Raw genomic sequence first — 27652 nt, 5'->3', positions numbered from 1 at the left:
AGAAGGAGGTGTTTAGTCCCAGGGTCCCAGCTTAGTGATGAGCTTTGCGAGTACTATGGTGTTGAACGCTGAGCTGTAGTCAGCTACACATATTGAGACAGAGGGGCACTGTTTCCCTCACTCAGATGATTTCTACATGAGATTCAGCCACTTGCATATTGACATAAAATTATGAAAACACAGAGAGAGACAAAAAATAAATGATTTAATTATTTTTATTTTTATTGGTCAAATACTTGGGGAAGCCTGGCTTCCCTTGGCATCCATGAATACACACCACTGTATATTTCACGGAGAAACCCGCCCCACGTTTGGTGTCAGTATAACCGGTGGGATTTGAACCCAGGCCCCACTCTAATCAAAATGCTTGTTTATGTCACAGCTGAGAGTGGACGAGTTTGAGTCCAACGTGAACGAGATCAAGGACCCCTTCCCGCCTGCTGACTTCCCTGGTAAAACCCATTCGCTCACATACCTCTGGGCACATTCATGTCAATCTAATCTGGATCTCAGAGAACTCCGAATTTAGAACGTGGCACGTTTCCTGTTCATTCTTTCATCCAGGTGATGATGAGGAGGAGGAGCCTGATATCCCTGACACCCCGAGGCCACGGCCAATGGCAGACCTGCAGCTGAAGGAGGAGGTGGTGCCTATTCCAGAGGCCAGCTCCTTCTATATCTTTAGCTCTGATAACGAGTAATGATGATTATGGTGATGATTATGGGGATGATGATGTACTTGCTAAGACTATGATATGTTGTTGTTTATCTGCCTTATAGTTGAATCCACTGACTTGGGGTCACTCTGGAAAAGACCAACTGCTAAATGACCAAAAATGTACTGATGATGGTGGTGATGATGAATGGATTACGATGAATGCATTATGATGTTGGCATTATGTGGTTGTTTAAGCCTCCGTACTTGGCTGTCAGTCACTCTGCATAACAGTGTCTGCAGTTAAATTCCTGTGACGTAAATGGTGTCCCCCTCCAGGATCCGTAAGCTGTGCCACCGCATCATCAACGCCACCGCCTTCACCAATATCATCCTCCTCTTCATCCTCCTCAGCAGCATCTCCCTGGCTGCCGAGGACCCTATCGACCCCATGTCCTTCAGGAACCAGGTGCCCACAGACATGCGTGCTCTGCCTGCTGTATCATTCACCTCCTTATCGCAGATGGACAAGCATTTGTTTCCGTAAAGAAAGCCGAAAGGGAATGAATTTTGACCAAAATAACTGACACAAAGGGGTTTTCTCTGCTTCATGGCATCACTGTCATTAACCTACGCAGCATGACTGCAAGACTGTAGGGAGTACCACGTTAGAGATTCTGCTAAAGAGCTCTGGTGCGCTACTAGGCTGAAATGAATCCGCCCACGTTGTCATGTTGCCCTGTTTCCTCTGTGTAGGTGCTGGCCTCCGCTGATGTGGTCTTCACCTCAGTGTTCACTGTGGAAGTTGTCCTCAAGGTAACCGGGCATTGTCGGCTCCACTACTAGTAGCTGTACTGGATTAGAAAGGCACTTTTCTAAATGGGATCATGTCTTACATGTTTACATTACCAAGTACATGCACCTTTTCTGCAGCAACGGTACATCGGTAATGTGACAAACTCTCTCGACATTATGTTACATCCACTTTAACCTGCACCGCAGCCCTATTCAACTCTATGTGTTTTCACATGAGTAGCTGTGAGTTCATGTGGGTTAATTGTTTGTTGGTTTGAGAGGGTTTATGTCTCAACCAGTCTCGTCATCTTCAGTATCCTTCCTCCTCTACTCCAGATGACCGTATACGGCGCCATCATGCACCCCGGCTCCTTCTGCCGGAACTCCTTTAATATCCTGGATCTGATTGTGGTCAGCGTATCCCTCCTCTCCATGCTCATGGAGTAAGTAGTTCCTGGGAATGTATAATGTCATTCAAATACTGTGGCACAACTGAATCTATTCCATAATGCTTGATGTAGCTTCAGTTATGAGTGTGTGTCTCTCTCTAGAAATACAGACTATAGACAAGTCAAGTGTGAGATGTGGTGCCTGCCCTATCTAGGTCCAGTGCTATCTCTGTGGTGAAGATCCTCAGGGTGTTGAGGGTGCTGAGGCCCCTAAGGGCCATCAACAGGGCCAAGGGCCTCAAGGTTAGCTTACCTGTGCTCTCTACCCCTCACTTCTACCCCTCAACAGTACTCCTTACCTGCTCCTCTGACACTATATTCACATTCTCATTGTTTTTTTTTTTACATGTTCCCATTACCTAACACACCAAATGCATCACTTTGACCAACCCAGCAGCCACATGTTTTTCTAGTTCTGGTCCTGAAGTACCCGTCTGATATGCTGGTTTCTGCTGTCTCTTGTGGTCTAGCATGTGGTCCAGTGTGTTTTTGTGGCCATCAAAACCATTGGCAACATCGTGCTGGTCACCATGCTGCTAGACTTCATGTTCGCTTGCATTGGAGTCCAGCTCTTCAAGGTGAGCTCTAGATAGGGATGTATGGTAGTTTATAGGGATGTATGGTAGTTTATAGGGAGGGATGTATGGTAATTTATAGGGATGTATGGTAATTTATAGGGATGTATGGTTGTTTATAGGGATGTGTGGTTGTTTATAGGGATGTATGGCAGTTTATAGGGATGTATGGCAGTTTATATGGATGTATGGTAATTTATAGGGATGTATGGTAGTTTATAGGGATGTATGGTAGTTTATAGGGATGTATGGCAGTTTACAGGGATGTATGGTAATTTATAGGGATGTATGGTTGTTTATAGGGATGTGTGGTAGTTTATAGGGATGTATGGTTGTTTATAGGGATGTGTGGTTGTTTATAGGGATGTGTGGTTGTTTATAGGGATGTATGGTAGTTTATAGGGATGTATGGTAGTTTATAGGAATGTATGGCAGTTTACAGGGATGTATAGTAATTTATAGGGATGTATGGTTGTTTATAGGGGTGTGTGGTAGTTTATAGGGATGTATGGCAGTTTACAGGGATGTATGGTAATTTATAGGGATGTATGGTAATTTATAGGGATTTATTGTTGTTTATTTTTATTCATTTTTTATTTCACCTTTATTTAACCAGATAGGCCAGTTGAGAACAAGTTCTCATTTACAACTGCTACCTGGCCAAGATAAGGCAAAGCAGTGCGACAAAAACAACACATAGTTACACATGGGATGAACAAACGTACAGTCAATAACACAATAGAAAAATCTGTGTACATTGTGTGCAAATTAAGGAGGTAAGGCAATAAATAGGCCAATAGTGGCAAAGTAATTACAATTTAGCAATTTACACTGGAGGGATATATGTGCAGATGAGGATGTGCAAGTAGAAATACTGTGGTGCAAAAGAGCAGAAAAACAAAAACAAATATGTGGATGGGGTAGGTAGTTGATTGGATGGGCTATTTACAGATGGGCTGTGTACAGCTGCAAGCTGCTCTGACAGCGGATGCCGAAAGTTAGTGATGGAGATATGTCTCCAATTTCAGGTATTTTTGCAATTCGTTCCAGTCATTGGCAGCAGAGAACTGGAAGGAAAGGCGACCAAAGGAGGTTTTGGCTTTGGGGATGACCAGTGAAATATACCTGCTGGAGCGCGTGCTATGGGTGGGTGTTGCTATGGTCACCAGTAAGCTGAGAAAAGGCGGAGCTTTACCTAGCATAGACTTATAGACGACCTGTAGATGACCTGGAGCCAGTGGGTTTGGCGACGAATATGTAGCGAGGACCAGCCAACGAGATCATACATGTTGCAGTGGTGGGTAGTATATGGGGCATTGGTGACAAAACGGTTGGCACTGTGATAGACTGCATCCAAGTAGAGTGTTGGAGGCTATTTAGTAAATGACATCGCAAAAGTCAACGATCGGTAGGATGTATGGTAATTTATAGGGATGTATGGTTTTTTATAGGGATTAAAGGCTGTTTATAATGATATATGGTAATTTATAGGGAAGTATCGTTGTTTATAGGGATTTATAGTAGTTTATAGGGATTTATGGTTGTTTATAGGGATTTATGGTAGTTTATATGGATGTATGGTAGTTTATAGGGAGGGATATACGGTAATTTATAGGGAAGTATGGTAATTTATCTGGATTTATAGTAGTTTTTGGGATGTATGGTAGTTTATAGGAATTTATGGTAGTTTATAGCGATGTATGGCAATTTGCATGGTAATTTATAAGGATGTATGGTAATTTATAGGGATGTATTGTAATTTATATGGATTTATGGTAGTTTAAAGGTAATTTATAAGGAATGGTAATTTATAGGGATGTATTGTAATTTATATGGATTTATGGTAGTTTAAAGGGAAGTATCGTTGTTTTTAGGGATTTATGGTAGTTTATAGGGATGTATGGTAATTTATAGGGATGTATGGTAATTTATATGGACGCATGGTAGTTTATAGGGATGTACTGTAATTTATATGGATGTATGGTAATTTAAATGAATGCATGGTAGTTTATAGGGATGTATGGTATATTTATATAGGGATGTATGGTAGTTTTATAGGGATTTATTTATAGGGATGTATGGTAGTTTATAGGGATGTATGGTATCTGTTTTATAGGGATGTATGGTAGTTTATAGGGATTTATAGTATGGTAATTTATAGGGATGTATAGGGATAATTTATCTGGATTTATAGTAGTTTTTAGGGATGTATGGTAGTTTATATGGATGTATGGTAGTTTATAGCGATGTATGGCAATTTGCATGGTAATTTATAAGGATGTATGGTAATTTATAGGGATGTATTGTAATTTATAGGGATTCATAGTAGTTTATAGGGATTTATGGTAGTTTATATGGATGTATGGTAGTTTATAGCGATGTATGGTAATTTGTATGGTAATTTATAAGGATGTATGCCAATTTTTTGGAATGTATGGTAATTTATAGGGATGTATGGTAAATTATCTGGATTTATAGTAGTTTTTGGGATGTATGGTAGTTTATAGGAATTTATGGTAGTTTATAGCGATGTATGGTAATTTGCATGGTAATTTATAAGGATGTATGGTAATTTATAGGGATGTATTGTAATTTATATGGATTTATGGTAGTTTAAAGGGAAGTATCGTTGTTTTTAGGGATTTATGGTAGTTTATAGGGATGTATGGTAATTTATAGGGATGTGTGGTAATTTATATGGACGCATGGTAGTTTATAGGGATGTACTGTAATTTATATGGATGTATGGTAATTTAAATGAATGCATGGTAGTTTATAGGGATGTATGGTAATTTATAGGTAAGTATGGTAGTTTATAGGGATGTATGGTAGTTTATAGGGATGTATGGTAGTTTTATAGGGATGTATGGTAGTTTATAGGGATGTATGGTAATTTATAGGGATGTATGGTAATTTATCTGGATTTATAGTAGTTTTTGGGATGTATGGTAGTTTATAGGAATTTATGGTAGTTTATAGCGATGTATGGCAATTTGCATGGTAATTTATAAGGATGTGGTCATTTATAGGGATGTATTGTAATTTATAGGGATTCATAGTAGTTTATAGGGATTTATGGTAGTTTATATGGATGTATGGTAGTTTATAGCGATGTATGGTAATTTGTATGGTAATTTATAAGGATGCATGCCAATTTTTTGGAATGTATGGTAATTTATAGGGATGTATGGTAAATTATAGGGATATATGGTAATTTATATGGATGCATGGTAATTTATATGGATGCATGGTAGTTTATAAGGATGTATGGTAGTTAATAGGGATGTATGGTAATTTATATGGATGCATGGTAATTTATATGGATGCATGGTAATTTAGATGGATGCATGATAGTTTATAGGGATGTATGGTAATTTATAGGGAAGTATGGTAGTTTATAGGGATGTAATTTCTAAGGATGTATGGTAATTTATAGGGATGTATGGTAATTTTTAGGGATGTATGGTCGTTTATACACCTGATGATCAAAATAGAAGTCCACACACAGTCAAAGCTAATATTCTCGCTCACGTTCTGTATGTATGTGTTCATGTTCATCCCTGCAGGGCAAATTCTATGCCTGCACAGATCCTGACAAAATGACAGAGGAGGAGTGCAAGTAAGAGAGTGCAGTGATATTGTTTATTCCCTCGCACACAACATTGCATGAAAGTACAGAATGGAGCATTACATTAGTCCTGCTTTCTCTGCCACACTCTCCTCTCCCATGTACTCTCTTTCACTCATTTATCTCTTTATTTTTTTCATTTTTTTTATCTTCATTTTTTTATTTCTTTATCTCTTTCTCTTTCTCTTTCCCTCCCTTGCTCTCTCCTTCTCAGGGGCAACTACATTAGGTACCAGGAAGGTGCCATCCATCCGATGACCATCCATAAGAGAGAATGGATCAATGCAGAGCTCAACTTTGACAACATCCTCGAAGGCATGCTGGCTCTCTTCACTGTCTCCACCTTCGAGGGCTGGCCAAAGTGAGACATACATAGACGCTTGGGATTTTGTATTTATCACATGGCATGCCTAGTACAGTACTATGGAACACATAACAATGTATGTATGTCATGCTTGCTCAAATGCCTGTGTGTGTGCGTGTGTGCGCGCAGGTTGCTCTACAAGGCCATAGACTCTAACATGGAGGATGTGGGTCCGGTGTACAACAACCGCATCGCCATCTCCATCTTCTTCATCGTCTACCTCATCCTCATCGCTTTCTTCATGATGAACATTTTCGTGGGTTTCGTCATCGTTACATTTCAGGAGCAGGGAGAGCAGGAGTACAAGAACTGTGAGCTGGATAAGAACCAGGTATGTGTATCTGGGTGTGTCTCTCTCTCTCTCTCTCTCTCTGTTTTGTTTGTTGTTCTAACACACAGCCGTGTGTAACCCCTCTGTGTCCTGTCTTCCCTCTGACAGCGTGCGTGTGTCGAGTACGCCCTGAAAGCCCGGCCGCTGCGCTGCTACATTCCTAAGAACCCGTACCAGTACAACGTGTGGTACATCGTCACCTCCTGCTACTTTGAGTACCTGATGTTCCTGCTCATCATGCTGAACACCATGTGTCTGGGGATGCAGGTAACGCTATTGGAGGTGGTTCTCATTTCAAATACTAAAATGGGATTCTTTGAAAGGACTTCTCCTGCGTCACATCAATACGATGGCCTCTGCGAGATGTTCCTACTACATATGTCCATCCCTTCTCCATACCTAGGAGGTCTGGTTTTTTTTTGTTGGGGGGGGCACCCTTGAAAACAAGATGGGCATCTCAAGAGATTTCATCCTGGAAAATGACAAATCAAGTAATATTAATGAATAAATATCTTCCCTTTTTCATTTCCTTCTTCTCTCCCCCCTCTCTCTTCTCCCACAGCACTGTAACCAGTCAACCCATGTGACAGACCTGTCAGACATGCTGAACGTGATCTTCACTGTGCTCTTCACTGTGGAGATGGTCCTCAAACTCATGGCCTTCAAAGCTAAGGTCAGTGGTCCATAACCATGTCCTGAATGCACTACACTTCCCAAGATGCCTTGCAAATCAATGTGGGATCACAATGAATAATAGCACAGTGGTAATAGCACAGTGGTTATGTAGCAACTTCGTACTTCTTCATTGTGTGTTGCCCTCTTCTCAAACTCATGACCATCAAGGTTCAGAGCTGGAGTGTCTGTAGGTTAAGATACCTTTTATACACACGCACGCACTCACACACACACACACACACACACACACACACACACACACACACACACACACACACACACACACACACACACACACACACACACACACACACACGTGATGAATATCTTTCCTTCCCCCTAGGGTTACTTTGGAGACCCTTGGAACGTCTTTGACTTTGTCATCGTCATCGGCAGCGTCGTTGACGTCATCCTGAGTGAAGTCGATGTGAGTATTGCCATTTGCGTAATGTTATTCTGAAATATGTAAGTATTGTTATGTAATGTAATATGTTATGTACTGTAATACTCACAATCCCCACTGTTCCTAAAATGTTTAGGTTTACTAAACAGTTCAGGTGGACCCACTGTGCATTTTTGTCTTGACATTTTGAATTTCTTCAGTTATTATTTATAAGGCTGAGGAAAATCTACTGATATTTCACAATAAAAGCTCTGTCCTGTCATCTGACTTTCTGGACTGTGTTTACACCCCTGTCTGACACCCCACCCACTTAGAGAAACTCAGGACAGGCTCCCCTGTCAGAACTCGGCCCCAATAATAGCACTGAGGATGCGGTCAGTATTCGCCAAGGGGTAACCCTCGCACTACCACCTACCTCTGCCCTGGCTGCACCCTCAACCCCCCGAACACACCATCCTCCTGAAGCCCTGCAGCACGTGGCTGGAGCTTGCCTCACCCACCTGCCACGCCTTGAACACCACACCCTGTCTGCTTGGTTACTTTATGCCCCTAACATAATAACTGTTTGGTCATTTCCCTCATTGCTTTTACTGTTTGAGACTGAGAGGGCTGATTCCAGATCAGTTGTTAAGGGCAGAAAACAACCACTGTCACCTTGTTTCACCTCCCACCACCATGTGTCCGGCGAACTGTCAATCATTCCTACTAGTAAGTAAGAAATTGACATCCTTCTGTGGTTTTTACTGTGATTCCTGTACGAGGGACTGAGTCAACAGGTTTGGCGTCAGGCTCTAGATTTAAAGCAGCATTTCACATGTTTCGCTTCGGAAAAGTAAATGTAATTTTAGAAAACATAATGTTAACTCAAGTTGCCATTACAGTAAACCTTCAGAAGACCCCATCAACCATTTTCACATCTTCACCCCTCAGCCGTCATCCAGTCGTATATTACAACGTTGTCCTTTTTTCGTGCTCAAATGCATTCTCTCCCTCTCTCTCCCCCCTTACTGCAGTCTTTCATCCTCCATTTTCTCCTCCACCTTTGCCACCTTTGCCCCACCTTTGCCCCACGCAAAGCTGGCCCTGTCCCCTTTCGCCACTTCCTGGGTCTGATGTCACTTCATGTCTGATGTCACTTCCTGTGTCTCCCGTCTCTCCCCCTCACAGGCAGCCCTGGCCTCCTCTGGAGGACTATACTGTCTCCACGGCTGCGCTGTAATTATTTGCCCGTAGACACTGCAAGAGCATTGCATGAAATCGCATGAAACATTGCATGAAACTCTGCCTTAGCATTGTTTATTCATTGTACCAGACATTGCGTTGCAAATTGTTAGACTTTGGAGGTAGGAACACAAGCATTTCGCTACACCCACAAATAACATCGGCTAAATGTGTGCATGTGACTAATAGAATTTGATTTGATTTGATCTTCAGTCTCAGTAAAAGCCAGGACAAGAAGCATTTTCAGCTGTTTATTTCTTTGGTGCCTTCAGGAGGTGAACCCAATGCAAGCGATAGCAGATTCTGAAAATGCCCGTGTGTCAATCACCTTCTTCCGACTGTTCCGTGTGATGCGTCTGGTGAAACTGCTGAACCGTTCTGAAGGGATCCGGAACCTTCTGTGGACCTTCATCAAGTCCTTACAGGTCAGAGTTTACTCCGTTTCTTTGCCTTTCATTCTGTAAGATTCACATTTCTTTGCCTTTCACAAGTCTCAGGATTTGATTGGACAGTGTGCACCAGTCTGACTATGTAATTGGTTGTTGTGCTGCAGGCCCTGCCCTACGTCGCCCTGCTCATCCTCATGCTGTTCTTCATCTATGCTGTGGTTGGGATGCAGGTATTGGACACACACACATACACACACACACACACACACACACACACACACACACACACACACACACACACACACACACACACACACGTACAGCACTCTCAGATGAGATGTATGTGTGTGTCTCCTGCAGATATTTGGTAAGATAGCGCTAATAGACGGGACGTACATCAACAGGAACAACAACTTCCAGACGTTCCCCCATGCTGTGCTGCTGCTCTTCAGGTGGGTGATCTGATCCATCAGTCCACTAACTCTGTTTCCATTTTCTTCCATTGCCTTTGCAAGTTGTACTGTCTCTCTATCCCCTACCCCCCTCTCTCCCTCTTCATACCCCTCTCTCTCCCCCTCCACCCTCTCTCCCACTTCCTCCCTCTCTCTCACTCCCTCTCTCTCTCTCCCCCTTCCCCTCTCTCCTGCTTCCTCCCTCTCACTATCTCTCTCTCTTTCTATCCCTCACCCCTCTCTCTCTCTCTCCCTCCAGGTGTGCGACAGGTGAGGCGTGGCAGGAAGTAATGTTGGCATGTCTGTATGGGAAGAGGTGTGACCCTAAGTCAGACTACCTGCCTGGGGAGGAGATGACCTGTGGAGCCAGCTTCGCCATCATCTACTTCATGAGCTTCTACATGCTCTGTGCCTTCCTGGTGAATGACACACACACATGCATACACATATACACACATTTGCATGCTGAGACATACATTCACACACACACACACACACACACACACACACACACACACACACACACACATATGATGCTGTTGTCCTCCACAGATCATCAACCTGTTTGTGGCTGTCATCATGGACAACTTTGACTACCTTACACGTGATTGGTCCATCCTGGGTCCTCATCACCTGGACGAGTTCAGGAAGATCTGGGCAGAGTACGACCCAGAGGCCACGTAAGTGTGTGTGTGTGTGTGTTTGTTGCCCCTTAATTTACTATATATGGACGGTATAAATGGGGCTTACAGGTTTATCTTATGACTCGTCTTTTTATCCTATTATCAGTGTACTGCAGTTAGATTATTTACAGTAGCTGTTGTTTCCCCTCCTGTTCTGCAGGGGGCGTATTAAGCACCTGGACGTGGTGACTCTGCTGCGTAGGATCCAGCCTCCTCTGGGTTTTGGAAAGTTCTGCCCCCATAGAGTAGCCTGCAAGGTGAGAGATACAGGAGGGAATCTGTTCAATTATTGTATGTGTTAATTTAACGTATCTATTAAGGCAGCAGACACCTTTTTAAAAATGTCTTTATTGATTCTGCTTGCAGAGACTGGTGTCCATGAACATGCCACTCAACAGTGACGGAACGGTCACCTTTAACGCTACGCTGTTCGCACTGGTCAGGACCGCGCTGAAGATCAAGACTGAAGGTGTTTGTGTGTGTGTCAGTCAATTACAGAGTACTGTAGTCAGTGACTGGTCCAATTGAAAGTGGTGTATTAAAATCCCTGGCCTCACTGTTGCTATCTCATTGGTCAGGCAACTTTGAGAAGGCCAATGAGGAGCTGAGGGCCATCATCAAGAAGATCTGGAAACGCACCAGTATGAAGCTGCTGGACCAGGTCATCCCACCAATCGGAGGTGAGTTCAAACATCCTATCGTAATCCTCAACTTTATGGTCCAACAACAAGCCGCTCATTCTAATTTGCTGCCATGTTTTTATGGGTGTGCGTTTGTGTGTGTGACAGATGATGAGGTGACCGTGGGGAAGTTCTACGCCACCTTCCTGATCCAGGACTACTTCAGGAAGTTGAAGAAGAGACAGGAGGAGTACTATGGCTTCCGCCCCACCAAGAAGAACGCCAAGAATGAGATACAGGTGAGACCTTAGCCACGTCAGAATTTGATAATTGCATACCTTCTAGTTATGGAATATAAATGTAATCTAAACTTTTTCTGAATTATTTAACAAGTCTTAATTGGTATCCCCTCACCATCTCTCGCTCTCTCGCTATCTCGCGTTCTCTCGCGCTCTCTATCTATCTTCCAGGCAGGTCTGAGGAGCATTGAGGAGGAGGAGGCTCCAGAGTTGCAGAGAGCCATCTCCGGAGACCTGATGAATGAGGAGGAGATGGACAGAGCCATGGAGGACGCAGCGGAGGAGGGTATCTTCAGGGTAAGAGGAGAGAGGGAGTGGGGGGGAAAGAGAGGAGCGTGGGGAGAAAGGGAGGGAGGCGGAAAGAGAGGAGGGAGGACAAGTTGAGGGTGAGAAGAAAGAGAATAAAACTCCTCTCTATTGTGAAATGTTGTTCCTTTCATCCTCCCAGCGGGCAGGCGGTCTGTTTGGGAACCACGTTGATTCCTTCACCATGGAGGAAGGAACCCGTGACCCTAACGCTACACAGGTCATCATTTCATCATTTCAACCATTTCAGTATTAACACTTACAGTATGTAACCTTCTTCGGACTCAAAGTGCTTTACATGGTATGGACCCAGATCATGTCGACAGGAAAAACTCCTGTCCCGATGGAGGTAACTCACCTGTCTGTGTCTCCATGCAGGTGACCAGCCAGCGGCCCCTGCAGATGAGCAGATCAGACGAAGGGGAGGCTACCAGTTCACCTGCCTACCATGCAAACGAGGACTTCTTCCCCTCAACGCCTAACAAAACCAACAACAACAATGTCAGCAACAGTGCCGGGGAGAGGTGAGTGTGTGTGTGTGTGTGTGTGTGTGTGTGTGTGTGTGTGTGTGTGTGTGTGTGTGTGTGTGTGTGTGTGTGTGTGTGTGTGTGTGTGTGAGTGGTCATTTTTTGTGTGTTTTGTGTGTTTGTTTTCCTTAGCTGAGAGGTCACACTACATAGTAATAAAGCAGGGGGATAACAAGCTGATTCTTTGTCCTTCTGTAGCTTTTCTTGTGGGACATATGACCGGGTTCAGGTCTATACCATCTCAACCAGCAGAAGTCCCCCAGACAGAGACTGGCAGCTGCAGACAGTAGCTGGACCCAGGCAGGACGCTGAGCCCCACAGAGAGCCGCTCAGCCTCCAGCAGGCCCAGGGCCCAGACAGCGCCTTCAATACACTTATACAGGAGGTGAGTGGAGAGACCAGACACTGCATTTCGTACATACTGAATTCATATTGTATTAATGACATTGACATGGAACACTGGTCAAAACTCATTTTGAATCAGACAGAGTCATTCTCTCTCGCTCTCTCCTCTCTCTTCTCATGTCTTTCACCTCTGTTAGGTCTTGATAAACGGTGGGCTGGAGAGCTTGGCCAGGGACCCTCGTTTTGTGTCGGTGACGAAACGGGAAATGGCTGAAGCGTTGAACTTTGACCCTGTGGACATGGAAAGTTCCGCCACTGAGCTTATGAATGGTCGCAGAGGGAGCGTTGTCACACGTCCAATCAGGCCCCCTCGCAGATCACAGAGAAAGGCCAACCAATCAACAACACCCAGGGATGTTGTGTAGGCCAATAGGTCTGTCTGGCGTAGCAGCATAATAGAGAGACACGTGATCGTATTCAAATGTAAGCAAGGTTTGAAATTATTATGCTTTAGTCAAATATGATATCTGTTTTGGCCTATTGCAGTCAAATTGCAGTCTACAAATGATTTGTAATTATGTTCCGTTCCCCCGACCATCACTCAAGAAATATCGTCATGAGGCCGAATCAAGCTGCCTCATTGGGTGCCTTCATAGCGAGTGATATCATCTGATTGGTTAAGCAGGCTTTATGAATCCAGTGTTGTCGTGATATTCTGACTTCGGATGATTTCTCTCTTGGTTGATATGTGAACATTTCTTTACCATGTTATGTTCACAGAACAGACTCCTGTTCGGACATACGTTGAGTTCAGGTGAACATCCCGTCGTCCCGATTTAAACATGTTCTCAAGTCTCAACTTAAGGAAGTTTTGCTTGCATAAAATGTTGGCCCTGTTTGAAAACTAGTGTCTTTCCCTCCATCCTTGAAGTAATCACTAATGCACCTGTAGTTGGGTAGGTACTGAATATGGTTGTGTGAGTGATTAGCTCAAAGAGGAAGGGAAGGTTGTGTTTTCTAAGTATTCATGCAGGGTCCGGACGTTACATTTCAGGGGACATTCTTTGAATTCTGTCATGACGACAAGGCAAGACATAGCTGGGTCAGGAAGTCTCTGGGCTGGATCATGTACAGTGGGGCAAAAAAGTATTTAGTCAGCCACCAATTGTGCAAGTTCTCCCACTTAAAAAGATGAGAGAGGCCTGTAATTTTCATCATAGGCACAGTTCAACTATGACAGACAAAATGAGAAAAAAAATTCCAGAAAATCACATTGTAGGATTTTTAATGAATTGATTTGCAAATTATGGTGGAAAATAAGTATTTGGTCAATAACAAAAGTTAATCTCAATACTTTGTTATATACCCTTTGTTGGCAATGACGGAGGTCAAATGTTTTCTGTAAGTCTTCACAAGGTTTTCACACACTGTTGCTGGTATTTTGGCCCATTCCTCCATGCAGATCTCCTCTAGAGCAGTGATGTTTTGGGGCTGTTGCTGGGCAACACAGACTTTCAACTCCCTCCAAAGATTTTCTATGGGGTTAAGATCTGGAGACTGGCTAGGCCACTCCAGGACCTTGAAATGCTTCTTACGAAGCCATTCCTTCATTGCCCGGGCGGTGTGTTTGGGATTATTGTCATGCTGAAAGACCCAGCCACGTTTAATCTTCAATGCCCTTGCTGATGGAAGGAGGTTTTCACTCAAAATCTCACGATCCATGGCCCCATTCATTCTTTCCTTTACACGGATCAGTCGTCCTGGTTCCTTTGCAGAAAAACAGCCCCAAAGCATGATGTTTCCACCCCCATGCTTCACAGTAGGTATGGTGTTCTTTGGATGCAACTCAGCATTCTTTGTCCTCCAAACACAACGAGTTGAGTTTTCACCAAAAAGTTCTATTTTGGTTTCATCTGACCATATGACATCTCCCAATCTTCTTCTGGATCATCCAAATGCTCTCTAGCAAACTTCAGATGGGCCTGGACATGTACTGGCTTAAGCAGGGGGACACGTCTGGCACTGCAGGATTTGAGTCCCTGGCGGCGTAGTGTGTTACTGATGGTAGGCTTTGTTACTTTGGTCCCAGCTCTCTGCAGTTCATTCACTAGGTCCCCCCCGTGTGGTTCTGGGATTTTTGCTCACCGTTCTTATGATCATTTTGACCCCACGTGGTGAGATCTTGCATGGAGCCCCAGATCGAGGGAGATTATCAGTGGTCTTGTATGTCTTCCATTTCCTAATAATTGCTCCCACAGTTGATTTCTTCAAACCAAGCTGCTTACCTATTGCAGATTCAGTCTTCCCAGCCTGGTGCAGGTCTACAATTTTGTTTCTGGTGTTCTTTGACAGCTCTTTGGTCTTGGCCATAGTGGAGTTTGGAGTGTGACTGTTTGAGGTTGTGGACAGGTGTCTTTTATACTGATAACAAGTTCAAACAGGTGCCATTAATACAGGTAACGAGTGGAGGACAGAGGAGCCTCTTAAAGAAGAAGTTACAGGTCTGTGAGAGCCAGAAATCTTGCTTGTTTGTAGGTGACCAAATACTTATTTTCCACCATAATTTGCAAATAAATTCATTAAAAATCCTACAATGTGATTTTCTGGATTTCTTTTGTCATTTTGTCTGTCATAGTTGAAGTGTACCTATGATCAAAATTACAGGCCTCTCTCATCTTTTTAAGTGGGAGAACTTGCACAATTGGTGGCTGACTAAATACTTTTTCGACCCCACTGTATACGGTGTCCATATTAGGACCATCTCAGGATGTAAGCTGTGTTGACAAAGCTAACGGCATGTTCAAGATACACACATTCTGTACAGATCTCCACATTTCAACATGTATTCACAATGCCTGGACTTTTTTTGCTATAAAATCCCACATCTCCAGCACGGAGAGGATGACCATGTAGTGTAACATGGGAGAAAAGCCTTGTCGTGTAGGGTAGTCACCAGCTGGCCATGCTACTGTAGAATGGACTAAAGTGCAGATAAGAGGATGTGGTTAAAGACGAGGTTAGGATGAAGAGTAAGGTTAGGATCAATGGTTGGGATTGTATTTGTGGTTAGCGAGCAGTGTGTATGAGATATGGACAACTTATGGTATAGTATACTAAGGGTTTAAAGACCTCCCTGTAGATGGCATTTTGTCTGTTCTTCTATTTTCTTTTTGAGGTAGGGCGATTTGGTTGAAACCTACAGCCTTTATTATGAAAATTAAATGTTAGATACTTATAAAGAATAATAATTGTCGTACCTGCAACCCCCCAACTAAATAAATACAAAATAAAACAATTTGGTACAACATTTTTGAGTTCATTGTTGTTTAAGTATTTAAAGTGACTATCTTCAGTTCAAACAATAACAGAGCAGCTACCTCACCCCTGTTTTGGTAAACGGCTGAGGGATGGGGCTGGAGAAATGTAACCACTCTCAAATTCATAGACAGAACTATGGATGAGAGGGGATACCTAGTAAATTGCGCAACTAAATGCATTCAACCCGAAATGTGTCTTTGGCATTTAACCCAACCACTCTGAATCAGAGAGGTGCGTGGGCTGCCTCAATCAACATTGTTGGGGGTTAAATGCCTTGCTCAAGGGCAGAATTGCAGATTTTTTTCACCTTGCTCGCTTTGGGATTCGAAACAGCAACCTTTCGGTTACTGGCCCAACGCTCTCAACCGCTAGGCTACCCGCCAGACTGACCATCAAATCAAATCATATTAAAAGTGTTTATAAAGCACTTCTTACATCAGCTGATATCTCAAAGTATTGTACAGAAACCCAGCCTAAAACCCCAAACAGCAAGCAATACAGGTGTAGAAGTACGGTGGCTAGGGAAAACTCCCTAGAAAGGCCAGATCCTAGGAAGAAACCTAGAGAGGAACCAGGCTATGAGGGGTGGCCAGTCCTCTTCTGGCTGTGCCGGGTGGAGATTATAACAGAACATGGCCAAGATGTTCAAAGATGACCAGCAGGGTCAAATAATAATAATCACGGTGGATGTCGAGGGTGCAACAGGTCAGGTTCATAGCTGATCATTCAGAGTATCTCTACCTCTCCTCCTGTCTCTAGAGAGTTGAAAACAGCAGGTCTGGGACAGGTAGCATGTCCGGTGAACAGGTCAGGGTTCTATTGCCGCAGGCAGAACAGTTGAAACTGGAGCAGCAGCACGGCCAGGTGGACTGGGGACAGCAAGGAGTCATCAGGCCAGGTAGTCCTGAGGCATGGTCCTAGGGCTCAGGTCCTCCTCCTCCGAGAGAGAGAAATAGAAAGAGCATACTGAAATACACACAGGACACCGGATAAGACAGGAGAAATACTCCAGATATATCAGACTGACCCTAGCCCCCCGACACGTAAACTACTGCAGCATAAATACTGGAGGCTGAGACAGGAGGGGTCGGGAGACACTATGGCCCCATCCGACGAAACCCCCGGACAGGGCCAAACAGGCAGGAAATAACCCCACCCACTTTGCCAAAGCACAGCCACCACACCACTAGAAGGATCACTTCAACCACCAACTTACCATCCTGAGACAAGGCCGAGTATAGCCCACAAAGATCTCCGCCACGGCACAACCCAAGGGGAGGCGCCAACCCAGACAGGAAGATCATGTCAGTGACTCAACCCACTCAAGTGACGCACCTCTCCTAGGGACGGCATGGAAGAGCACCAGTAAGCCAGTGACTCAGCCTCTGTAATAGGGTTAGAGGCAGAGAATCCCAGTGGAAAGAGGGGAACCGGCCAGACAGAGACAGCAAGGTGCCTTTCCGTTCACCTTCACACTCCTGGGCCAGACTACACTCAATTATAGGACCTACTGAAGAGATGAGTCTTCAATAAAGACTTAAGGGTTGAGACCGAGTCTGCGTCTCACACATGGGTAGGCAGACCATTCCATAAAAAATGGAGCTCTATAGGAGCTCCATGAAATCAACAAATATAAGTTGTAAGAATGTTTTGAAGGTACAGCGATTGTTTACTCCAGCATTGGAGTAAAACAATCTTGTAATTTGGGTTCGGGTAGGGTGTGACGACAGTTGAACTAACTCATAAGGCATTTATAAGTTATATTCTTCAAGTATTAATGTGTATATAATTTGTTAGAAAGTCCACACATGCATATAGCAATCACAGATTGCCCCTTTTTAAAAGCTTAAAAGTGATTAGGTTGTATTTCAAGAGGTAGTGAGTGGTATTGTCTTTTTAATGATTCATCTGAAATTTGGTTATTAGAGGCTAAATAAAATAGCTGTAGTGTGATGAAGGCAAAAAAGAAGATAAAATAACATTTGCATCTCAATAAGTTTGAATGATAAAATCTGGTGTTCCCACAGGCCTTTTAAACAAAGTAACTACTCAGTGGTGATTTTAGCATGTAACTCTTGATGGGGCAAAAAACAATACAAGTAGGATATATGCTAGCAAATCCACAAGACTAAACAATACATTCATTGCACTATAACAGTAACAAACGGTGCCCACAAACGGCCTACATAAAGCTGTCCCAACAAGCAGTCCCAACATCTTACCACTGCTACACCTGGCTATCAGCGGAGCCTTGTCTGGCAGCAAAACAGTTCATTCAGCCTCATTTAGCTGATGTGGCTGACTTGCTTAAACAAATGTGGTTTCTAATGACAATTGAGATGTACAAACTATGGCATAAAGGGGAAGACGAGCAGATTTAAAAACCTTTATTTAACTAGGCAAGTCAGTTAAGAACAAATTCTTATTTTCAATGATGGCCTAGGAACAGTGGGTTAACTGCCTTGTTCAGGGGCAGAACGGCAGATTTGTACCTTGTCAGCTCGGGATTTGAACTTGCAACCTTTCGGTTACTAGCCCAACGCTCTATAAGAGGCAATCCGTCATTTCGATTAAGACATTAATGAGCGAGTTAGGAAGGGCGTAGTCAATATAACTATTTGTTTAGCACTTTTGAAATGTACAGCGACAGAATTCAGAACATCTGCCGTTCTTACAGTGTTCTTCCTGTACACCAAGTCAGAACAGTTGGCGAAATTAAAAGGGGTAAATAGACCAAATTATTAGGGTGAGGCACATGGGCTACTAACACCTTACTACACAACATTCACTTAGTATTACTTTCTTAGCTACAGTATACATATCTCCCTGGTATTTTACATAATTTATGCAGCAGTGTAACGGATGTGAAACGGCTAGCTAGTTAGCGGTGATGCACGCTAAATAGCGTTTCAATCGGTGACGTCACTTGCTCTGAGACCTTGAAGTAGTGGTTCCCCTTGCTCTGCAAGGGCCGTGGCTTTTGTGGAGCGATGGGCAACGATGCTTCGTGGGTGACTGTTGTTGATGTGTGCAGAGGGTCCCTGGTTCACGCTCGGGTATGGGCGAGGGGACGGTCTAAAGTTATACTGTTACATTGGTGCCGGGACCCGGATCACTGGTTGCTGCGGAAAAAGGAGGAGGTCAAAAGGGGGGTGAGTGTAACGGATGTGAAACGGCTAGCTAGTTAGCGGTGATGCACGCTAAATAGCGTTTCAATCGGTGACGTCACTTGCTCTGAGACCTTGAAGTAGTGGTTCCCCTTGCTCTGCAAGGGCCGTGGCTTTTGTGGAGCGATGGGCAACGATGCTTCGTGGGTGACTGTTGTTGATGTGTGCAGAGGGTCCCTGGTTCGCACCCGGGTATGGGCGAGGGGACGGTCTAAAGTTATTGTCACACCCTGACCATAGTTTGCTTTGTATGTTTCTATGTTTTGGTTGGTCAGGGTGTGAGCTGGGTGGGCATTCTATGTTACATGTCTAGTTTGTCTAGTTCTATGTTTGGCCTGATATGGTTCTCAATCAGAGGCAGGTGTTCGTCATTGTCTCTGATTGGGAACCATATTTAGGTAGCCTGTTTGGTGTTGGTTTTTGTGGGTGATTGTCCTTGTAACTGTCTAGTGTTAGTTTGCCCCAGTTTAGGCTGTTTCGGTTTTCACATTACGTTTATTGTTTTTGTATTGATTCGTGTTTACTTTGTTTTTATTAAACATGAATCTCAATAGCCAGGCCGCATTTTGGTCCGACTCTCCTTCACATCAAGAGAACCGTTACAGTTATACTGTTACAGCAGCATACAGCAGGACTCACCTTGTTGTGCTGTGCTCACTTGAACATGGTGCGGCGGTCCTTTGTGGGCAAATGTTGTCATCAAAGTCTGGCATTCTTTGGATTTATGGTGCTTTCAAAACAACTGGGAACTCTGAAAAAAAACAAGGTTGAATCATGATTATGTCATTGATCTTTAGGTCGTAGCTCTAGAAAGAGGCTGGATTTACAGCGCAGCGCTCCATATTTTCTGCTGGCTTGCCCCACCACCACAGAAAGCACTGAATTAGGCTGAAACACCTGTATTTTGGAACTGCATTACTCAAGAAAACAAAAAAGAGACCATGTTTGTATACGGCTTTATTAACTCAATTATATATATATTTTTTACATTGTTTGCAAACTGATATGTGACACGTATTAATGCCATAATAACATGCAAAACAGGCAATCCCCCCCCTTTTTTTGTGCAAAAATGAGCTGCCCTGAATGACTGGTCGCCACTCCCTATACTTGATTTTACTAAAAGGTGGGTCATGTCTGTACTGCCATCATGTCATAACGAGGCTATATATAGGGGGTACCGATACCGAGTCAGTGTGGGGGGTTCAGGTTAGTTGAGGTAATTTTTTGTAGGTAGAGGTGAAGTGACTTTGCATAGCTAATAATCAGCGAGTAGCAGCAGTGTTCAAAATATATGGAGGGGGGTAAATGTAATAGTCAGGTGGCCATTTGATTAATTGTTCAGCAGTTTTATGGCTTGGGGGTAGAAGCTGTTAAAGAGTATTTTGGTCCTAGACTTAGTGCTCCGGTACCGCTTGTCGTGCAGTAGCAGAGAAAAGAGTCTATGACATGGGTGACTGGAGACTCTGACACTTTTATGGGCCTTCCTCTGTCTGACACCGCCTAATATATAGGTCCTGGATGGCAGGAAGCTTGGCCCCAGTCATGTGCTGCGCCGTAGGCACCACCCTCTGTAGCGCCTTACGGTCAGATAACATTATTTGAGACATTTTATTATTTTCTCTCTGTTTATTTGTTTCAATAATGTTTCTCTAAACCATACCAATAAATATGACTTTATGAAGTGAAAATAGTTCACACCCCCCCCATCAAATTATTGGAGATGTATGGTAGGGGTCAGTTAAGGAAAGGTAGATACACAGTAGCAATTCTGCGCGTTGAAACAAACGGATTGGGAATTCTCTTACGAGAGTCTCTGGATCTCTACACCGGGAGTAATTGGATTTGAGAGCACTGATCCGCTGTCACCGTATGGGCTGGGGCGCTTTCGGTAAACCCATATTCCTGCACCCCGCGCTCTGGCACTTGGCATCGGGTCCATCGTTCGCGTGACAGACCGGTTACAGAGAACAGACGTTTTCACTCAGACGTTCTGGTAAGGCTGTGGTGGGTAGTCGTTGTCTGGTGGTCTCCGTCGCCTATAGCTTATGTTTTGGTAATATGTCTGCAACTGTATCTGAATGTTATTATGGCATTTTATAATTACAGCTCTGTATTTCTGTTATGACGTATGCAGACCGTGATACGGGCACGTAAGCTCCAGACATGTGGCGCAGCGTAATTCGTAAATCTCAAATCAGCAGGGACGGATACGGTGAAAATTGTCTACACCCTGGACGCAGACTGAATAAAATAGTCAGTGCTGTTTATTAGCTAGACAAATACTGAATTGTTGATGGGGTTGGGGCTATACGGTATGGGTTGGGGTAGCCTACCATATATCTTGATTTTGGGCTTAGGCTACCAGTTATGTTACAGTGCAGTGTTAATATTATCAGCTCTCCTCAACAGTTGTTAGAATTTGCATCCCATCAAACCCTTTTCCTCATTGTGTTACATTAGAACCTGTCTGTCTTCCACCTGTTGGCTACAATGGAATGCTGTGCACTGCACACCGTTGAAGACCATTGTTACAACTCAGGTGTTATACCAGTAGAATAACCCACGCATTAATTACCCTTTAACTAATTGCCCTTTTACTAAATCTATTTTACTTTGAAAAGCTAAATTAACATAGCTTACAACCTGTCTAATGGTCATTCTCATTAGACAGGTTCTAATTGGGCGGCAGGTGGTTAGAGCGTTGGGCCAGCAACCGGAAAGGTTGCTGGATCGAATCCCTGAGCTGACAAGGTGAAAATCGGTCTTTCTGCCCATGAACAAGGCAGTTAACCCACTGTTCCCCGGTAGGCCGTCGTCCTGCCCCTGAACAAGGCAGTTAACCCACTGTTCCCCGGTAGGCCGTCGTCCTGCCCCTGAACAAGGCAGTTAACCCACTGTTCCCCGGTAGGCCGTCGTCCTGCCCCTGAACAAGGCAGTTAACCCACTGTTCCCCGGTAGGCCGTCATTAAATAAGAATTTCTTCTTAACTGACTTACCTAGTTAAATAAAGGTTAAATAAAAATAATAACAAGTTCTCTACTTCCACTAGATTAATACCTACTCTTTGTCCTCTCACATTTCACTTCTGTATATAATTCTTTATTTCTGTTGTCTCAGCTGAATACCAAGTTTAAGTGCAGGAGGGATGTCACTGCCCTATTGGTGGGAGATGAATCCCAGGTTTGTCAGTAGCAAAACAATCTTCAATGTCAAGAGACCCAAGCAGATACTGTATGTAAGACAGAGAGTATTGTGGCCACTGTTGTCGACTTCATCACTCTACAGTTATTCCCATGACCCCTCCTGCTGCTGTCTGTCTCAATCCCAGTCCAGATAACTGGGAGAAGTGGTGAGGCTGGAAAAGCTGGCATGTTACTGTGCAGCTACGGTACGCTACTGCAGTAATCTCCTCCTCCTCTCGGGGCTTAGTGAGGAGGCTGACAGTAGCAGATGGGTCCAGGGCACCAGGCTAATAGACTCACTGACTCAGTGGGACGGTCGGTTTTGAAGGCCTGTATACTACTAGTTGCCTGACCCCTTACCGTCAACTAGACCGACAGTACAGTAGGGCAGGTCTTTGCTCCAGCCCACCTTTGTTTCCGTCTAACCCTGATATGTCCGTGTTGGAGTAATGGGGGATAAAGCCATGTCAGGGCCAGTGTCCTCACTGCCTGATGGTTTTGGCCACATTTGTCAGTTGACATATTTGTTGGATATCTCTGGCACAAATGTAAATCCATGAGGTCAACTGTGATGGCACTTGTTCTCCCCCAGACATTGACATGGCAGCACGTCCAGACTTCCAACGTGAGGGGAGGGGTGAGAAGAACCTGTCTCCCCTGTCTCGCCTCCCCCATGAGCGGGTGACCCTGATGGTGGACGGGACTCACTTTGTGGTGGACCCCGCCCTGTTCACCGCCCACCCTGACACCATGCTGGGGAGGTAAGGTCCAGACCCCTAAGCATCACAATCTGTGTGTCAGATTTAGACTCTTTTATTATAGTGTAACAGACTCTCACAAGATTGTGCTAGCCCACTGACCTAAATCTGCCAAAGCCTTAGGGCAAGTCTTCAAGTCTCAGGCCAGGTTAGTCATCAGGCAAGCGTGGATCACCACCGTGTCCAATACAGTAGTACAGCCTATTATTAGACCAGGGAAAGATAAAGAAGAAACACTAACAAAACCCTAATCCCTCAGGAATCATTTCAGAGTGGTTTGTTTCTAGTCTCAGAGAGTGATGTTTACTCTGACCCATTGGCCATTTGGGTTAATCTGGATAATAATCTGAGATTAGTCAAATATTACTCAGGAATATTCCTCTCATTAACACCTTCTCTCGCATACACAATGGAGGCATTGTTATGATTCTGACAAGTTACACTTATCAGGTTTCAGGTGTGACCCAGATGCAGACAGTGTTGAAGAAACAAACATTTATTTATAGTACAGGGGCAGGCAAACGACAGGTCAAAGATAGGCAGAGGTCAGTAATCCAGAGAGGCTGCAAAAGGTCCAGAACAGCAGGCAGTCTCAGGGTCAGCGCAGGCAGGGGTCAATAATCCAGTGAGATGGGGCAAGGTATAGAACGGCAGGCAGGCTCAGGTTCAGGGAAGGCAGAACGGTCAAAACCGGGAAGGACTAGAAAACAGGAGCAAGAACAGACAGGAGCAGGGGAACAAACACTGGTAGGTTTCACGAAACATAACGAACTGGCAACAGACAAACAGAGAACACAGGTATAAATACACTGGGGATAATGAGGAAGATGGGCAAAACCTGGAGGGGGGGGGGGTCGAGACAAGCACAAAGACAGGTGAAACAGATCAGGGTGTGACAACACTGTACTAAGGAAAGGAAATAAAACTTGAATGGTAACTGGACATCTACACAGACAAGGCTTTCAACATGCACTAAACTCAGAAATGCATATTGTGAGGACATTTAGTATAATTAAATAAATAAATAACACATTTGAATTCTCAGGATGTTTGGTCCTGCCCGTCACTTCACCCGGCCAAACACCAAGGGAGAGTATGAGATCGCTGAGGGAATCGGAGCCAGCATATTCAAAGTCGTCCTGGTGTGTTTCACTCAAAATAGTTCCCCTGAATTATGAAATTGCTTATATCTTCCCTTACCTAAACTAATCTACTGTTTCTCTCTCCCCCCTCTTCTTCTCTGTCCCTTGACTCTCTCTCTCTCATTCTCTCTCCCTCTCTCGCAGGACTTTTACAAAGGGGGTATCCTGCAGTGTCCAGAGGGGGTGTCAGTGTCTGAGCTCAGAGAAGCATGTGACTACCTCTGTATTAACTTTGACTACAGTACCGTTAGGTGCCGAGACCTCAGTGAGTAGCACAGTCACACCGGGTCTGACCAGGGGCCTGTTCAAAACCGAAACGTTGACTAATGTTTTGCAATTGTTGCATGCACAGTTTTCAGAATGGAGTTAAACCACTTTTCAAAACCTCTTCCTAATTGCTGAGTCTTCTTCATCTTGAATTTTTACTATTGAAATATACATTTTGCCATGTACAAGAGACTATGATGTCAAATCAGAGGTCATAGTTCAAATGGTGTGACCATTCGTTCCTGTCCCAGGTGCATTGCTGCATGAGCTGTCCAACGACGGTGCAAAGCGTCAGTTTGATGTCTTCCTAGAGGAGCTAGTTGTCCCGGTGATGGTGTCCAGTGCTCAGGAGGGGGAGAGGGAGTGTCACATCGTAGTTCTCACAGATGATGACATAGTGGATTGGGACCATGACAACCCTCCACCCATGGGAGAGGAGTACTCACAGAGTAAGTGACCTAGTGACCTAGACCTAGTCCTTAATTATAATGAATCAGACATTATTAATAAAATAAATAATGGACATGTATCTTTCGGATAGTGCTGTTTGTTTCATTTTCTATACTTTAGATTTTTTTTAGAATCTAGTGCCCCAAACCTTTTTTGGAAAATAACTATGAATCATTTGGAGTGAGCACTTTGTTCGATATTATTTCCTGTTCTCTCTCTCTTCAATGTGCCCAGTTCTGTACAGCACCAAGCTCTACCGCTTCTTCAAGTACATAGAGAACAGAGATGTGGCCAAAGCACTGTTAAAGGAGAGAGGACTGAAGAACATTCGCATCGGCATTGAGGGTGAGTCCGTTACCATGTCCCAAATCAACCCGCTAGCCCCCAGCCTCTTCTCCCAGTCTCTTCTGCTTAGGTGTCTGAATATCTGAAAGAAACAAATAGGTATAATAAATCTAAGGCATAGATTCAATCCGTATCGCGGAAGATCCATGCTATATATGGGTTAGCAGATGAAAATGATGCACGTGTTTTAATGGGGACGGAGTCCATGTTTTGTTGGGATTCTGGATAGCATGATAGCTAGTAACATTGAGGGGAATCTTAAGTGGCACGTTTCATCTTGTTATTGATATCATGTCTTGTTTTGAGGTGTTTTGTCTGATTTTATGTCAATGCTAATATGGCAAAACATTTGCTAGCTAGCTAACCAACGACTGTAACGATGTATTTGAGAAGCAACAAGTGCTCATTGTGAAAATGTATTTTCAATACACATTGGAGACCAAATATAGTTTGCATGTTGTCAACAATCTAAGCAACCAACCCGTCTATAGCTAGATTGAAATTTAAAGACTATGTTCCGCCTTTGTATTACAAGCTGCATCCCACTGGGAAAAAACTGGTTGAATCAAAGCTGTTTCCACGTTATTTCAATAAAACAATATATGTTATGTGATAATGTTGAATCAGTGTGGAAAACTGATTGGGTTTGCAAAAAGTCATCAACATCAGGACATTTCTACTTTTTTTCACCCAGCTTTTAACCTAAATCCAATGACATAGTGAAATTGTTTGTTGATTTCACGTTGAATTCACGTTAGTTGACAACTCAACCGTATTTAAATCAAAACTAGACGTTGAACTGACGTCTGTGCCCAGTGGGATATGTCGTCTCAATCGAAAATTACATTTACATTTAAATTGCGCTATAACACAAATCTTCCGGAATACTTATTGAATCTAGCCCCAAGTCTTCCAATGCCATAGGCTACATTTTGCTTCTCTCAAACCCTACAGAGATACTGAACATGATGTGCGTCTGGTCCTCATGTATCCCAGGGTACCCTACCTGTAAGGAGAAGGTGAAGCGCCGTCCCGGTGGGAGGTCAGAGGTCATTTATAACTATGTGCAGAGGCCCTTCATCCAGCTGTCCTGGGAGAAGGAGGAAGGGAAGAGTCGACACGTGGACTTCCAGTGCGTCCGGAGCAAGAGTGTCCCCAACCTCATCACCTCTCTGGGGGAGTCAACACGACCCGCAGCCATACCCAACCCGCAGGTCGATGAGCTGGATAGGCTGATCAGCCCTGATCCCCGCCCCCAGTCTCAGGCCCCACCCCCACCCATCAATGACAGTTGAGGAGAGGGTAGAAGTTGACCTTGGGTATAGGTTTTTTGTTTGTTCCCCTATTGGTTAAGGTCAGGGTTTGGCAAGGTTAAGGTTGCGCTGATACTAGGGCCTAGATTCAATCAGATCAAGCATTAACCAGCGATAGACGACACCCGCGTAGCTGATGTTTTGGAGTGTCGGAGATGTAACTGGGTTGGAGCTGTCAAATCAGTGAGCAGCTGCTCTGGTGATCTCATGAAGCCACACCGTCCCACTTGTGTTAGAAGTTCAGACCGATAATGTGTAGGCTATATAGAAATAATGACGCTCAAATTCATTAAACAAAATAATGAGGATTTCTATCAGCCTAATCGAGGTGTAGATTACATCTCACATTCCACTATTCTAACTTGTAAACAGGGCTGCATGAGATTTCTGTTAATGCGACTCCATGCAGCCAATGGCAATGTCCGCTTTAGGTATAACGCCGGGAGTGCCTGTTGATTTGACAGCTCTAATGCAGTTCCTCCTCTGACCTCAATGCTTGTATCTGCAAGTGCTGATCTGAAAGAATCTAGCCCTAGATCTGTGCTTTGGGGCAACTTCTACCCGAGGCCGTCATCAGTTACCACGTCAGCCTGTCTTCCACTCAGGATGTGTGAGTTTACAGACACACTCAAACAAACCTCCATGACCATACAGTCCAACCCATGTATACAGAAACAGATGTGCATGAAACACAGACATGTACACACACATGGATTTGGACAAGGAGGATGTTTACAGTAGATAACTAGACCCTACCAGAGTATATCTAGTGTTTCCTCATTTAGAATGTGTGTGTGTGTGTGTGTGCTCTTTTTTTCTTTTATGACAGATTACATTTTATATGCTTTGTACATTTATATAAAGGTTTCAGTTAATATTATTGTTTAAAGTATTTCCATCGTTTTTGTTCAAAGAATTGGTTCAAGTAATTGTTGCAGCTGCACGGGAAACCGAAATAAAATGATTGATGGCATAGCTAACTTCAGGATT

At 43.9% G+C, this 27652-nt stretch overlaps 1 protein-coding gene and 1 pseudogene across 2 annotated transcripts; both read left to right on the top strand.

Annotated features, from left to right (window-relative positions):
• The window catches only part of LOC112244815, a 35106-nt pseudogene extending 21215 nt beyond the window's left edge, over positions 1-13891 (top strand).
• kctd20 (potassium channel tetramerization domain containing 20) lies at positions 13114-27642 on the top strand. Of its 2 annotated transcripts, none has more exons than XM_042299725.1 (7): positions 13114-13200; positions 22980-23148; positions 24191-24287; positions 24432-24552; positions 24806-25003; positions 25239-25349; positions 26346-27642. In XM_042299725.1, exons 2-7 carry the CDS (start codon positions 22988-22990, stop codon positions 26642-26644), a joined length of 987 nt encoding a protein of 328 aa, XP_042155659.1. In that variant the 5' UTR covers positions 13114-13200; positions 22980-22987; the 3' UTR covers positions 26645-27642. The 2 variants fall into 2 exon arrangements, with proteins under 2 accessions (XP_042155659.1, XP_042155656.1); XM_042299722.1 differs by lacking the exon at positions 13114-13200 and adding an exon at positions 20746-21198.
• The last annotated feature ends 10 nt before the right edge of the window (positions 27643-27652 follow it).

The sequence above is a fragment of the Oncorhynchus tshawytscha genome, linkage group LG02, assembly GCF_018296145.1.
Source record: "Oncorhynchus tshawytscha isolate Ot180627B linkage group LG02, Otsh_v2.0, whole genome shotgun sequence".
Taxonomy (NCBI): domain Eukaryota; kingdom Metazoa; phylum Chordata; class Actinopteri; order Salmoniformes; family Salmonidae; genus Oncorhynchus; species Oncorhynchus tshawytscha.
Note: the sequence above shows the minus strand (reverse complement) of the source record. Positions and strands in the feature narration are given on the sequence as shown.